Below are 14,304 nucleotides of genomic sequence, written 5' to 3'. Positions count from 1 at the left end.
GTAATCACATGGGGCTGTTACTGACCACAACAAAGCTGTTCTGTAAATGTGTTCGATGTTTCAGTGCAAATCGTTCACTATCAGTAAAGCAGGTGGGTTGGGTGGGGGATAGAACAGGTCTCTGTGGAATGGGAATGAACGTAGGTTGGGTTTGAGAGTAATGTCTCTCCTAAGGAGGGATGGTTTAAGGTTTAGATGTCCAATCTCCATGCCAGTGCTGTCTCCAAATGCGTGTGTGCTGTGTTTAACCCCCTGGCCCCAGTGGCCATTTAGAGAATCTGAAGGGTAAAAGCTTGCCCGTGTCCATCTTTCAGAGGTCAGGTCCTGCCTGCTCATACACTGCTGAATACCGTGGACGTTGAACTCATCTATGATGGAAAGAAGTACGTGCTAAAGGTACAGTGCAATGCGGAGACTCTTCTCCACCGTGGGTTGGAGGGATCTCGTGTAGCTTGGCACTGTCTTGGCTTTGCAATGACTGTTCTGAACAGAAAGGCTCAAGTTAAAATAAAATCTGGGTGGTGGGCAAAGGAGACAAGGAGAGCTGGAAGGGGATTTTCTCTGCTTCTGTGGGTTTGTGTAGAAGTTTCCAATCTCCCATGCAGTGTCCCCACTCTGAGACCGTCCCTTCCATTACATTTCCCTTACAGTGAGATCCCTGCAAGACCCCTGTTTTTACATTAATTTTTCAGTACCCAGCAACACCCTGCTGGTGGTCAAGTGACCCAGATTTCCCTTAGACATCTTCATGTATTACTGATCGTAACAGTCAGTTCAGAAACCAAGGGACCTGCCTGGTGCTCCAGCCTGTATAATGTCAATGTTACCATGTTTCCTTTACATGCTGCTCCATGTTCTTGCTCACGGACCCATAGGTGACCCGTCAGTCTCCCAATTCCTATGTGGTCGTCATGAACAACTCTTACGTGGAGGTTGAGGTACACCGATTGAGTGATGGAGGGCTGCTCTTATCTTATGATGGCAGCAGCTACACAACCTACATGAAAGAAGAAGTGGACAGGTATCAATCTCTGCTGTAGGGATTGTTTATGGTCACTTACTATTTACATACATGCCAAGATGGGTTAATAGAATTTCATGCTCTGAGGCCTCAGCTGCTTATCATAGGGTCAGGAAGGAATCCCCCCAACTACTATACAATACTGAAGAACTCGGTAGGTGCATTATTAGGGACAGGAGTAGGGGAAGACATTTACTTTCATCTGAAGCATTTGGGATTGCTTGCAGCTGGAAGCAGGATTTGGAGTGTGATTCTCTTTCTTCTCCAGCCTCTCTGCAGTCTCCACTTTCCAGGTAGGAGGTGGGTGAACTCCTAGGTTGCCCATCTGGTTTGCTAGCAGTGGGTCGCTGAGCTGAATGGGAGCCTACATTCCAGTTTCCTACAGGCCCTAGGTAGATAGAGTGGATAGATGTGGTCTCTGCAAGAAGGTGGGAGTTTAGTGGTCCCCACACACCACCTAACATGGTAGTTTGGAGACCTCAGCCTTTAAGGAAGGAGGTTTCTTCCCTGCTTGTGGTGACTTCTGGGGGGGATTGGTGGGGGTAAAACAAAGAGAGGCTAGCACATGCTGGCCAAATTCCAACTAGGGTGCTTCTGTTCTTCTTGCCCAGTTATGCCCTTTCAGTCTCTATTGGAAAAGTTCGTTTTCACTTTCTTATTAAAAATCTGCCACTGGTACAGAACAGCTGTCGTATTCCACTCCATAGGGTGGGCGAGTGACCTTTTTATATACGCGCAGACTCAGATTCGTTGGTTTATGGCTGCATAGACTCTTGCATGGTATCCTGCAGTTGCACTGAGTGGAGGGTTTAACACGAGAGAAGTTGGTGGCATTGCCTGGGAATAGGGCCTAGCCAGCATAGGTGGCGGATGTGCTGATTCAGTGCATTTCTTCAGCTCTCCAATCCCCTGGAATTTATACCACATAACCCCCTTGGGGTGCGTGGGGCCTCCTTCTCTGTGCAGACTCTAATGAATCTGGCTAGTAGTCTGTGAAAGACTTGGGTTGGAAGATGCTATAAAAATCTAAACACAATGCCTTTTGAAACACTTCGTTTCACCACAAGGGTGTGGCCTGCTCTTCTCAGCTGCACTCTGAGCACTGGAGGAGTTTGGATGTGGGAGGTTTGGTGAGCGTTTGCCATTTGACAGCTTTGTGTTAACACATCCAATCTCCAGTATTGTCGATCTTGGTTTATATAGAATTTACCCTACCGGATCATATTGGGAGTTCATTGGTTCCAGCATCCAGGCTCCCACAGTGACCAATTACCCACTGATTCAGAAGAAGCAATGCTGTACATATGCTAGGGGTAGATGGTAATTCCTTCCTGACCCCCGCAGTCCTGATTACTCAGATGTTCATCTCTAGAACCAAGCCACTAAACTGCAGATAATTGCTACTTGTATATTATGATCTAGGGCTGGGGGGTTTGGCTTTCTCCCTCCTATACTCTCTGCATGGCATTCCATTGAGGTGTTCTTCCTTAGGTACCGCATCACCATAGGTAACAAGACCTGCGTGTTTGAGAAGGAAAATGATCCGTCTCTCCTTCGCTCACCCTCGGCTGGGAAGCTCATCCAGTATGTGGTGGAGGATGGGGGACATGTGTTCTCGGGCCAGTGCTTTGCTGAAATTGAGGTAAAAGAGCTACATGGGACTGGGCTGGCTGCAGATGCTCAATCCTGGGAGCAGAGCTGAGCAGGAACATTTTGAAATGCTCAGAAACTTTGGTGAAAAATGGGGTGGTTGGGTGGTGGTGGTTGGAATGTTTTGTGATGGTTTTTTCTCAGTTTTCCACCTCCCACCCCTGGTTTTGTGGTCTGTGTCCACTCAGAAGGCAGAAACAAGAGCTGCTGGGTGGAGAAGAGATGGCTTAGCAGCATAAATGTTGAAACCTGTGCTTTAATGACTGTACCGGTTGGAGGCAAAACCTCCCAGCAATATCCGGTGGTAAAGAAAGGGCATGTAGACTGCGGCGGCCATCTTGCTGTGGGACTGGCCAAAGAGGAATGGACCACAGTGCTGTGAGAGATGGACAATCCATGTCTCATAGCTGCTGTGAAAAAGGTTTGCTGTTCCTCTGGGCTAAGTGGTCGTTGCAGCAGGGCTGGCCCAGGCCTGGTGACAGGCCGAGGCAATGAATTATGTCTGCTCTTACTGACTGGTCATTGATCATCTTGCTCCGATGAGTTAATGAGGAAGCTGAAACTGAACGTGGCTCCTCCTTTCCCCCGTGGAGGTTACTTAACTCCCAAAGAGCGGGAGGACAAGCAGTTCCCATGGCATAGTGGGCAAAGATGGGGGCTGTGTATGAGGGAGGGGGATCAAACCAGACTTGAGAGAGGAGGGTACATAGTGGATTGTGGGGATTAAGGTGGTTATTAGGAACAGTGTGTAGGAGAAACGTATCAGACTCTAGATCCATGTTATTTATGCAAGCTCTTTTATAGTGTAACATAATCATGGCTTGGTGAGAACCTACCAGTCGTTGATTGCTGTGCTACTGTCCACAGCAACAGCACAGATAGACCCCAGATCTTTCTGCTCCAAGGACAAGGCTCCTGCACTTGAACTAAAGAGAAATCTCTGTCTGTCATAGGCTCTATGGAGCCTATGACACACTGGTCAATAACTCTGATTCCCTCCCCCGGAAGCCAGTAGTGCACAAACCCACCAGCCAGCTTATTAAAATAGCTTCTGCCATCGATTTCTGACCTTTAGAATATCACCGTCGTGGCAGCGAGTTGCAGGCTGCCTCAAAGTCCAGTGCTCAGCGTGGAACCTTTACTTATTCTTGGAGGTGGAAGAATCCAGAAGAGCTGAGATTCCATTGGTTGAGTTTGGTTTCCTATTGCTCTAATTTGCATCCAAACCATTTGCTCTGCCCTTTACTTGGGGGCACTTGGATTTCCTTCCCAGCATGCATCTGCACAGCAAGCCTTTCAGGGTGACTACTGAATGCCAAAGACCCTCGCTGGTCAGATTACCTGTAGCGTAGACAAGGAGCTGCTGAAGCATGAATCTTGAATGAAATTGGGGAATCTGAGCGTGTAACCTGTCTTCTTGCTGCAGGTGATGAAGATGGTGATGACGCTGACGGCAGCAGAATCAGGTTGCATCCACTATGTCAAACGCCCCGGGGCAGCGCTGGACCCTGGCTGTGTCATTGCTAAACTGCAGCTGGATGATCCCAGCAGGGTTCAGCAGGTAGGAAGCTCCTGGAGATAGCCACTGGACCCTGCCTAGTTGGGGTTACCGCTTTGTCTTGATTTTCTAGTAGTGGTGTTGAATTGCAACAGGGAACAGGCCCAGGTCATGCTGAGATTTTCACTGTGTGGCTTTTGTCTCAAAGGAAGAAGTTGAGGCAATGTAAACCCTACACAGCCTTTCTCTCAGATCTGATCTAGACATTTAGATCAGACTCATTCCTTGTTATCTCAGCACCTGATCTCCAGGTGATATAGGTGGGTGGGAAAAGCCTCATCCTTTCCTCAAACAGATTTATGCTCCCTGCACCCACTACTTCCTTTGGCCACTTGACTGTTCCAAACACTTACAGTACCGTAAGACAAAGAGAGTTCTTCCTGATAGCTAACAGAACTTCTCCTGGATACCCCAGTTTCAAGAGCATTGGGACTGGTACAAACAGTCTCTGCAAAGCTGGAAAAGTGGGGAGCGAGCCAGTGCATCGATCATCTTTGGGGTAGAGGACAGATGTATGGGTCTTTAAGGGCAAGTAGGGTTGGTGGGTGGATGGGTGGGCGTGAATGGTGGGAAAAAAAAGGAACTATTCTAAAATGGGTGCTAGTACCTCATCATCTTATGGGAGATGGGGAGAGGTTATTGGCACCAGTGCAATATCTACTGGCTTCAACTGAATCTTTCTCTGAGACTTTGTTGTTTCTGGTTCTGGACACTGAGATCAGCTGGAATTCATCAGAGAGAGGCTGGGGGCCTTATTTTGTGGGTTCAGGGGCATGCAATCATTGAGATCCAACAAAAATCCTGACTGTCTAAGAGGATTTTCTATCCTGAGATCCTCCCATTTGAGTCTAATTTCCCCCCCCCCCCATGCTGTAGGCTATTGGGTCCCCAGTTGAAAAGTGGGGGGTGGAGAGAGAAGCAAGTGTGATTCTGTTTGCTGATGCCATGTGGGAGGAGGCTTGGAGGCACTTTATTTTCTGTTGGATGTGTCCACAGGCCGATCTGCACACAGGCACCTTACCACAGATCCACAGCACAGCTCTCCGAGGCGAGAAGCTCCATCGCGTCTTTCATTGTGTCCTCGATAATCTGGTCAATGTGATGAATGGTTACTGCCTGCCAGAGCCCTACTTCAGCATCAAGGTAGTGATTGCTTGTCCCAGGTGGAGGGCAAACTCTTCCTTCCCTGGATATTAGGAGCCAATTTGCGTACAAGCTCAATAAACTCTAATGGTTAGAGCAGGGGACTGAGAGGCAGGACACTAGACTACACTGCCCTGCCTCATATACCGTCTCTCTGGTAGCCCTGATTCCTTTCCCCAGTCCCCTATTCCCAGAAAGCTGGGGGCATGAGGGGGATGTGTCCATTGGTGCCACCCAAGTCAGAACTGAAGAGGAGACAAGATGGGCTACAGGACTGCTGCCTATGCCGGCTGCCAGTGTGTGCGAGCTGCTTCCACAGCCAGCTATGTTGGGGCCACATTGGGAGCGGACAAGGAAGGTGCATGCTTTTCAAGCAGCCCCCTGCAGCTTTACCTGCGATTGAGTTAGCATATGTGGTGGAGGAAGGGAGTAGTTCTGCACCATTCCCCACCCATGTTGATCTGCACCCCCGGAACTAGTGTGGCTCCCAGGTGGGGTCATACTGTAATACTGCTTTGCCACACTGAATAAGCCTTGCTGAGACCAGCCCTTCAATTCCATATTGCATCTTGTTCTTGTCCTCTGCCTGGCTTGTCTCCAGGTGAAGGACTGGGTTGAGCGGCTAATGAAGACCCTGAGAGACCCATCTTTGCCTCTCCTGGAGCTTCAGGACATCATGACTAGTGTCTCTGGGCGGATCCCACCCAATGTGGAGAAGTCCATCAAGAAGGAGATGGCCCAGTATGCTAGCAACATCACATCGGTCCTTTGCCAGTTTCCCAGCCAGCAGGTAAGAAACAGCCCTTTGGAAAGGGAAGGCAAAACAGGTCACTTTGGGACGGAGGGAAAATACCTTTGAATTATTTGGAGGTGAGCTTGAGCTGTAAAGTGGGGGTGTGGTAGGGAGGGCAGTTTGTGTAATAGCCCATGGAGAGCAATGGGAAGTGGACCCTGGACCTTCGTTGCCAAAACCCCAGATCTCTAGTGCTTGAATGAAAGTAGTAATTCCTCCATCTGCGAACATGTAGCAGAAGTGATTGGCTATTCGGAGGAGACATGACCACGTGCTCAGAACTACTGTATCTGAAATATGCTGTCATTCAGCTACAGTTTTTGCGGATCAATACAAGAATGGGTGGATGAAATTGTATAGTCTGTGTTATGCAGGTGAGACTGGGTGATCCCATTGCTTCCTCCTGACATTAAAGAAATCTCTGAACTACTTCTGGCATTTAGGGTGTCAGTTGATGGCTGCAGGGTCTTGGAGGAATATCTCCCTCATATACAGTATTGCACAGTAGGTTGGCTCATTATGAGGGTACTTTGCCTTCCTCTGCAGCATCAGATGTTGGCCTCTGCTGGAGTCTGGGTAATGGGCTTGGTGGCTCAGTGCTCTCATCTGGTCTGGCAGAAATCCTTTGCTCCTGTGACAACGTTCTCCACCCTCTCCAGCAATGAGGTTGTCATGTGAGTTGTTGTTTTCCCCCCCCCCTCTCAGATTGCCAACATCTTGGACAGCCACGCAGCCACACTGAACCGCAAGTCTGAGCGCGAGGTCTTCTTCATGAACACCCAGAGCATCGTGCAGCTGGTGCAACGGTGAGCTCGTTCACCGGAACCCATCCCTTCGTCCGTTCCTTTTCCTTTTTTGCTGCCTGCAAGGGCTGAAGCAAAGCTATGGGTCATTTATTTTTTTCTTTGCCTTCAAGGAAGCAGGTGTAACTTTTTTGTCTCTTAATAGTGAGCCCGTCTTGGCTGTTCTGTCAAGCAGCTGGTATCTTCCCCACCCTTTTCCCAGCTCTAGAAGCTGAGGGTTTGGGAAGGTTCTGGGGAGTGCTTTCAACACGCTGCGTGGCGTGCTGCTCATATGAACAGTGTCCGAGGTTCGTTCTCACTGCACTGAGTCTCCAGGAGTTCCCGGGAGCATCTGTGTGTGTATTGTTCGGTTGTATCGACTCACAGAGCCTTTCACAAGCAGGACAAGGGCATTTTAGTCTTCCAGTGATAGACCTGACCTTCCCCCGCAGGTATCGGAGTGGTATTCGAGGCCACATGAAGGCTGTGGTGATGGATCTGCTTCGTCAGTACCTAAAGGTGGAGACTCAGTTCCAGCATGGTAAGTCTTGAACACCTAGGATTTGAATTCTGGGAGGAGCACAGCGCCACCTCTAGGCTTCAGTAAAAGCATCTTCCAAATGAGACCAGCTCGTCACGGCTCCTTGTGGCATGGCCTGACTGGTTTCCTTTTGGGTCACTGCCTAGGAGGGCTTTTTTTAAACCATTAAACTCCCAATGTGGTGAGCCTCCATGGTAGGAACATGCAGGGAAGTGCACATAGCAACAAGTCCAGCCACCGGACTCCCCTAGTAGGTTAAGCCTGTGCTAGCGCCTGTCCACCACGGGCAGACACGACGTCTTTCACATCCTCTCAACTCTCCTCCCTCGGCTTAGGTGCCTTAACGTGACACTGATTCTTTTTGGGTCAGTGCTGTGAACATCTTCACAACAGGGGCTGACAATTGACTTCATCACCCCTTCTCTGGTCTTTTCATCTTGTTGAGTTGTGTAAATGTGGTGCATCTTCTACATGCATGCAGTTTTTTTTTTTTCTTTTTTTTAATTACTCCAGAGCCTTGTAAGCTGAAACTTTACATGATTCAGGGTTGAAATAGCTCCAGAAAAGAGGCAGAATTCAAAACATGATTCATTAATTCACAGTATGCTTCTGAGCGCTTTAAGATTCAGTCAGGCAGAGTTCTGCCCACTCTGTGCTGCTTCATGTTTGGTTTATTTTGACTTTCTGTGCCTGCCTTTTGCTGGTTCTTGCTATCTGCAAGGGCCTATGATTAAATATAACATAAGAATGGCCATACTGGGTCAGACCAAAGGTCCATCAAGCCCAGTATTATGTCCTCTGACAGTGGCCAATGGCAGGTGCCCCAAAGGGAATGAACAGACAGGTTATCATCAAGTGATCCATGCCCTGTCACCCAATCCCAGCTTCTGGCAAACAGAGGCTAGGGACATCATTCCTGCCCATCCTGGCTAATAGGTACATCAATGGCTATCTTCCATGAATCTATCTAGCTCCCTTTTGAACCCCGTTATAGTATTAAAAGTTTCCCCTCTCCTGGATCCCCTCTCTGAAGCTAGAAACTGAAATGTAGCTTCTTGGCTCTTTAGATTGGTGAAGACAGCATGGCTTTGTGAACTGTTTTATTTCCTGACTTCTGAGCATTTGAGCGTGTGAAGAAGTGTAAAGAAATTAGCTAAGATCAGATCCACCATTACGTTTACCGTGGCAGCTGGTAAATAAGTGGGCAATGCAGTAGTAAATACTACTGTAAGAAAATGGAATGCAACAAGAAATCCATTGTTTCAGTTGAAACCGCTGTAAGGTACCAGGAGACTTTTCAATGCTCTCGTTATAAAGAACAATTCTCAGATTTCCATGCAGAATACCACAGCCAGGTATTTCAATGTGAACCTTGCAGTACTGTTACCAGTCACAGGATGGCAGTGAACCACTGCTGCTTTTAAGCTATTGCAGATAACGCTCTTTCTGATTCAGTTCTACTCTTCTTCCCTCCTGCCCCCGTGCACTCCAAGCTTTCTAGTGTTACAGGGTATGTCCATACTGCAAAGTGAGCCCAGGGCGAGTCGAATTCGAGTTAGCAGACCCTGGCTTGGTTAACCCAGGGCTTGAGCGTCTCCTTTGTAACTCCAAGTTAGGAGTTATTGACTCCTAGGTCCCAGCCTTGGGCTTCAGTGTCTATACGGCATTATGTGGGCTGGAGTCCAACTACCCATGTCCCAGACTTCCTAGCACGCTCCCAGTGTGTGGCCGCTCTAACCCTTTGTTTGCAGTGTGGGGAAAACTTGACTGTCGACCAAGCTTGACTGTTCAGAGGACAAAGGAAGTCGGCCTGTGGGATTGGGGAATACTTTTGGTGGACTCCCAGAGAACAAGTCCAGTCGGGCTGGGTCTACGCTGCAAAGCAATAAGGCTTGAATCCCGGGTCCCAGCTTGACTCAGGCTCAGACCATCCACCCCTGTGGGGTCCTAGGTCCAAGCCCTGGGTTAGTGTGATTTGTGTGTAGATGGACGGGGTGTTAGACTTGAACCTGAATTCAAACCCTGGATTTACATTGCAGTGTAGACCTACCTAGAGATTCATTTCCACATCAACTCACTAGAGAAGATGATCTCACATGCCATCTGGTTATTTTGTGATTCTTCTCTGAGTGAAAGATAACCCCTTCTTAACTAGCTCTCAGCACTCTCCCTGTGTAATTCACAAAGCATTGATTTGGCATTGGAGTTGATGAAAGCAAGTGACAGGACAGTACTTAAACCGTCTAGGATTTCTAAAGTTTTCAGTAAAAATGCTTCTGTCCCTCAGATTCACCAAGTTATGTTAAGAAAATAACCAAATGTGTCCAGCCAGATGCATCCAGCGCTACCCCAGTGTGTAGGCTGGACAGAATGCTGTGGGTCCTCATGTTTCGTTTCTGACTGCAGGTCACTATGACAAGTGTGTCTTTGCCCTTCGGGAAGAGAACAAAAGTGACATGAATGCTGTGTTGAACTACATCTTCTCTCATGCTCAAGTTACCAAGAAGAACCTCCTCGTAACGATGCTCATTGTAAGTTTGGCCCTCAGGACTTCTTTTTACCTTGTATGTGAACGTTTAGTGCTGGTGAAAGATGCGGAGTTGACAGCCCTCAGCCCAGAGACTGTGGTCCTTTAACCGCAGACCTGGCAGTGAGTGCAGTTCCCTATGCTGCCTTGTCAGTATACCTCAGCCCGGTGAAGTTAGCTCTGTTTCCATGGATGATCCAATTTTTAGTTTTTTTCTGCTCAGGCTGCCAATAAGGTTGCAAGAAGGGCCTGTTGTGACAGTGGTTTATTTTGTCTACTTGGAACGGAAAATAAAATAATTATTTTCACGTAGATCATTGGAGAGCCACTAAGTGCTGCCTTTTAGTCACTAATGACTGCACTATGTATTTGTTCAGCTTTACTTTGCTTCTTGGGTTTCCTGGAGCTCTCCAGGGTCCTAACTCTGTGCCAGCCTCCAATTCTCACTGCCATGTATACAAAAAGCAGATCAGTTTTTAGGGTAAAGGGGCTCTAGGGGTTCAAATATGGACTTTCCTATTATCCGTCATGGCTAATGAGGATATGGTCCTTGCAGTGACCTGACATATTGGCCTGTCCAAGTGGATAACCCTTGGGGCTTCATCTACTCTTCAGTTATGAACCACCGTGTAGTCTCATGTCTCTGCTCCCATAGGCTCAGTAGCAGCTACTCTCTGTTACTCTCTTTATGGTTGTGAGATCAGAGAGCCCCCTGTTAGACTTCAGTGCTGCTTTCTGACCAGCTGCAGCCCTTGATGCTGAATTAGCCTCTTAGCAAAAAGGTGGCCCCTTCAAATAGGCCTGAGGCATCATAGCATGGCCATGCCGTATTTTACGCTTCAGTTCAACTTGTATGCAAATGTGGAAGGAGACCGTAGGACTGGGTTTTCTTTGTACGCCATAGAGCCACCCCATCTTGGAACTCACCACCTCCGAATTTTACACTGCAGATGGCAACTTGGGAGATTCCTGAGATTGACCCGGTCTAGCGAACCGTCTGCTTGACGATAACAGGGAGACCCTCCTCAGCTCCATGGTTGCCTGTCTAGCTTGTTAACTACCGGAAGAATTTCAGTTTTCAGGGATGCCAGTTCCTCCTCAGTATTCAGAAAGGCAAATTAGCCACCCCACTGAAAATGGGGGGGAGGGTTTATAACTGTCTTAGGCTGATTTCTGAGCCCCCAGGAGTTCCAGGCTCCCAGGAATGGGAGAAACTCCACTGTGTTTATCCCGCCATCAAAAGAAGGTGAAAACCCTCAGCGTGTCCCATTTTATTCTGTGATATAAATAGAAAAAACAAGCAGACAAAATCTTAAGAAAATTTCCAGTAATGAATAATGCTCTGCAAAGCGGAACTGTAAAGAGGGGGAGTTAGAGACCCTTGTGATTTTAACCGTAAACCCGAGCTGAAGTCTTGCTTTCTAAGAAGCTAATTAAAGGTTGTCTTTTCTCTTTTGCTAAAGACGTCGTGTTTTTCTGCCTCTAAAAATAGATCCAAAGCACCCAACTAAAACCCCCAAAACCCTCCTAAGAGGAGCAGAAGAGTAATGATTGCCCCAGACTGTGGCTGGGTTTCTTAAATTCTCATTTGTAAGATAAAAAGGCCCTGGCATTCCTTTATTTTTTTTTTTTCCCCGGTATGATTGTAAGTAACGCTTGCCTTAAGAATCTCATTATTTGAACACGGAGCCATATTTCCTCTGAGAATTCTGGAGTAGCTTTGAGCCAGGGCTGTTCATTTCTCAAGTAATCATGCTGGTGTGATGGAGAGAGAAAATGGCAGCTGTTTGCAGCTCAGGCCTTCAATTTTCTTCAGAGTCCAGTCACTCAAGTGTGTAATTACCCGGGGGTGCCGGGGAGGCGTTAGGCCTTGTCAGAGAACTGGTTTGAGGCTTTGCTCGCTGCCTTCACCAATCAGCAGAGGCAGACGCCAATGGGAACACCAGCTAGCTGCTTTATTTTTGTTGTTGTCATACTGATTGTTTCTTGCTAGGATGGGACTGAAACTTTTTGTTTCGTATTTTTCCCCCTGTGCAAGCTGAGTCTTAAAGGCCAAGAGTCCTGCTTATGTCTTCGCTTTGATGGAAAAACCTCTGAGAGGGTGGGGAAGGCCTCACTGACAGATGGGAAGGCTCAAATCTGTTTTTCTCAACTCCTTCTATTCTTCTTTCTCTTTCTCTATCTTTTCTCCCTCCCTTCCCCAAACCTCCTTTCTCTCCTCTTCCTATACTCCTCTTAAGGAGATGCTGGAAGCCTAGTTGCTTGGAACTGTTAAAAAACAGCCCTAGAAGACATATTTTAGGGAATAATCCTGTGCTTGGCAGAGACAGATTGGATGAGCTAGTAGGTCATATAAAAGCTGTTTGCATAGCCACCATTACCATAGTATCCAAGTGCCTTGCTAGTGAATGTATCCTCACATGGATCGTGGGGTATAGGGAAATATAATATGAAGTGGGGACCTGAGGTCTAGTGAGATTAAGTGACTTTCCAAAGGTCACAGGGATATCTGTGTCAGAGCTGGGAATTGAGCTGTGATTTCTTGCAGCCCACTCTCTTAACCACAAGATCATCCTTCCCTCTCATCTGTAATTTGTATTATTCTTCCAGGTCATAGAGATCTCTTGGTACATGCGTTGGTGAAAGTCATGGCATTTTAAAGGTTGCCGAGCTCTTTATCCGGGGTTGTTAAGTTTGTCCTCCTCAGGCAAACATCATGTCAGGACACACTGATGCTAATGTTGCTGTTCCTGATGTATCCTGGGAATCCATTATTAAAAAGGAATCTGAGAATTATTTTAACAGAAATTTTCCTTTTGTTCAAGTGGTAGAGACCCAAGGAGGGTCCAAGTTCTATCCCTACTGCTGCCACAAAGCTCCAGAAGCATAACATATGACAACTCCTAAGTCTCGTCAGCAGCCAGCTTTTGTAGGAGTAGATACGGCATAGTACTACAGAACCATATACTTTTTTAAACACCATGTGAACAATTCTTAAAACGTTCTCTGTCTGCAGATAAAAATGTAACTTGAAGAGGTTTACGGTCATCTCTGTGGTGTTCATTGTTAAGCCCTGTTAGTGGGAGACAATAGTCTACAAGCTGGTAGCCAAGCTAACTGAAAATTATTTGACTTTGAACTGTTCCATTGTTGTAGGTTCCTAGAAATGGCATAAAGTTGGAGCGGGAGACGTAGAGTGTTAGAGAAAGGGATCAAGAACTATTTTAAAACTTGCTAGGCTTGGAGGAGGACTATTATTAGCAAGTCTCTGAGGTTTATATTGTTGGTTTATTTTTATTTTATTCCTGCCAGCAGGCTTACCATATAATCTAACCCGCTATGTAGATATTTTGCCCCTTTCCCGTTGTATTTCTTGACTCTTAAAAGGGCCCTCTGGTCTGCAAGTGCTTAAATTCTCTTAAAACTTTAAGGCACCATCTGCTGCTTGCTGTCCCAAATCCCCATTTCATCTCTCATTTGCCTCCTATGATTCATTTTATATGTGAATAGCATGGGAGTGTTGTACGAAAGAAACACAGAGGCGACCGCAGGTTACAAACTTTGGGTCCTTGTCGTGCAAATCACTGTGAGTAGTTGAAAGCTGTGCAATTGTTCATGAGGCTAAGAACTACCTCTGGACGTGTTTACAAAATTGCACCGCTTATACGTAGAGAGAAAACAAATTTCTGCACTTCTATGACCGTTTTTTTTTCAGTTATTTCAGAATTTTGAAACTGCAACACACTTCACCACTCATGCTGGTTAGTTTCCTTGTTGCTATTCACTCAGTTTAGACAGTGGACATGAACTAGTCAATTTCACTTCTGCTTGTAATCAATTTTGCTTAGCACGATGTTGCATCGTTTGGGGAATGTGTTAAAAGCAAACTGTTCTCCTTGGAGTTTTAAGTTATCATGGAATAATTTTTATTAGTCATGAATTCTGTGAAGACACTTCTATTTTCCTACTCTATATTTTGGGTTTAGAATTAGCCTAGCAGTTTCTTTTCAAGGCTTCTGTTTGGAAAACGTGCTTTTCTAAACGGTTTTGCTGACACTCTCTGGTTGTTACGGCTGGTGGTCCGATTTTTGATGTGTAATGACGCTGGTGTAATGTGGCCTTTATAGGCAAGTAAAAGGGGAAGGTCTCTGTCCCAAGAGTTCACAATATGTGGTCCCAATTCTTAAGTGGAGATAGAGGTCCACAAAGAGCTCATTGCAAGATCAGGACCTACATTAGACCTATGGAGGAGAAAACAACAGAATGAAGGGGCCAGGAAAGAAGTGGAA

The 14,304-nt window shown here is 46.8% G+C and overlaps 1 protein-coding gene across 6 annotated transcripts in view; it reads left to right on the top strand.

Annotated features, from left to right (window-relative positions):
• Window positions 1-14,304, top strand: part of ACACA (acetyl-CoA carboxylase alpha) — a 213,410-nt gene that overhangs the window by 70,699 nt on the left and 128,407 nt on the right. For all 6 annotated transcript variants that reach the window (XM_034752336.1, XM_034752342.1, XM_034752337.1 and 3 more), the window contains 9 exons: window positions 315-396; window positions 876-1,021; window positions 2,513-2,663; window positions 4,098-4,232; window positions 5,226-5,372; window positions 5,974-6,162; window positions 6,871-6,971; window positions 7,400-7,488; window positions 9,895-10,019. In XM_034752336.1, the coding sequence (XP_034608227.1) occupies window positions 315-396; window positions 876-1,021; window positions 2,513-2,663; window positions 4,098-4,232; window positions 5,226-5,372; window positions 5,974-6,162; window positions 6,871-6,971; window positions 7,400-7,488; window positions 9,895-10,019 (1,165 nt within the window). The remainder of the gene's footprint in view (window positions 1-314; window positions 397-875; window positions 1,022-2,512; window positions 2,664-4,097; window positions 4,233-5,225; window positions 5,373-5,973; window positions 6,163-6,870; window positions 6,972-7,399; window positions 7,489-9,894; window positions 10,020-14,304) is intronic.

The sequence above is a fragment of the Trachemys scripta genome, chromosome 18 (genome assembly GCF_013100865.1).
Source record: "Trachemys scripta elegans isolate TJP31775 chromosome 18, CAS_Tse_1.0, whole genome shotgun sequence".
NCBI classification, from domain to species: domain Eukaryota; kingdom Metazoa; phylum Chordata; order Testudines; family Emydidae; genus Trachemys; species Trachemys scripta.
Note: the sequence above shows the minus strand (reverse complement) of the source record. Positions and strands in the feature narration are given on the sequence as shown.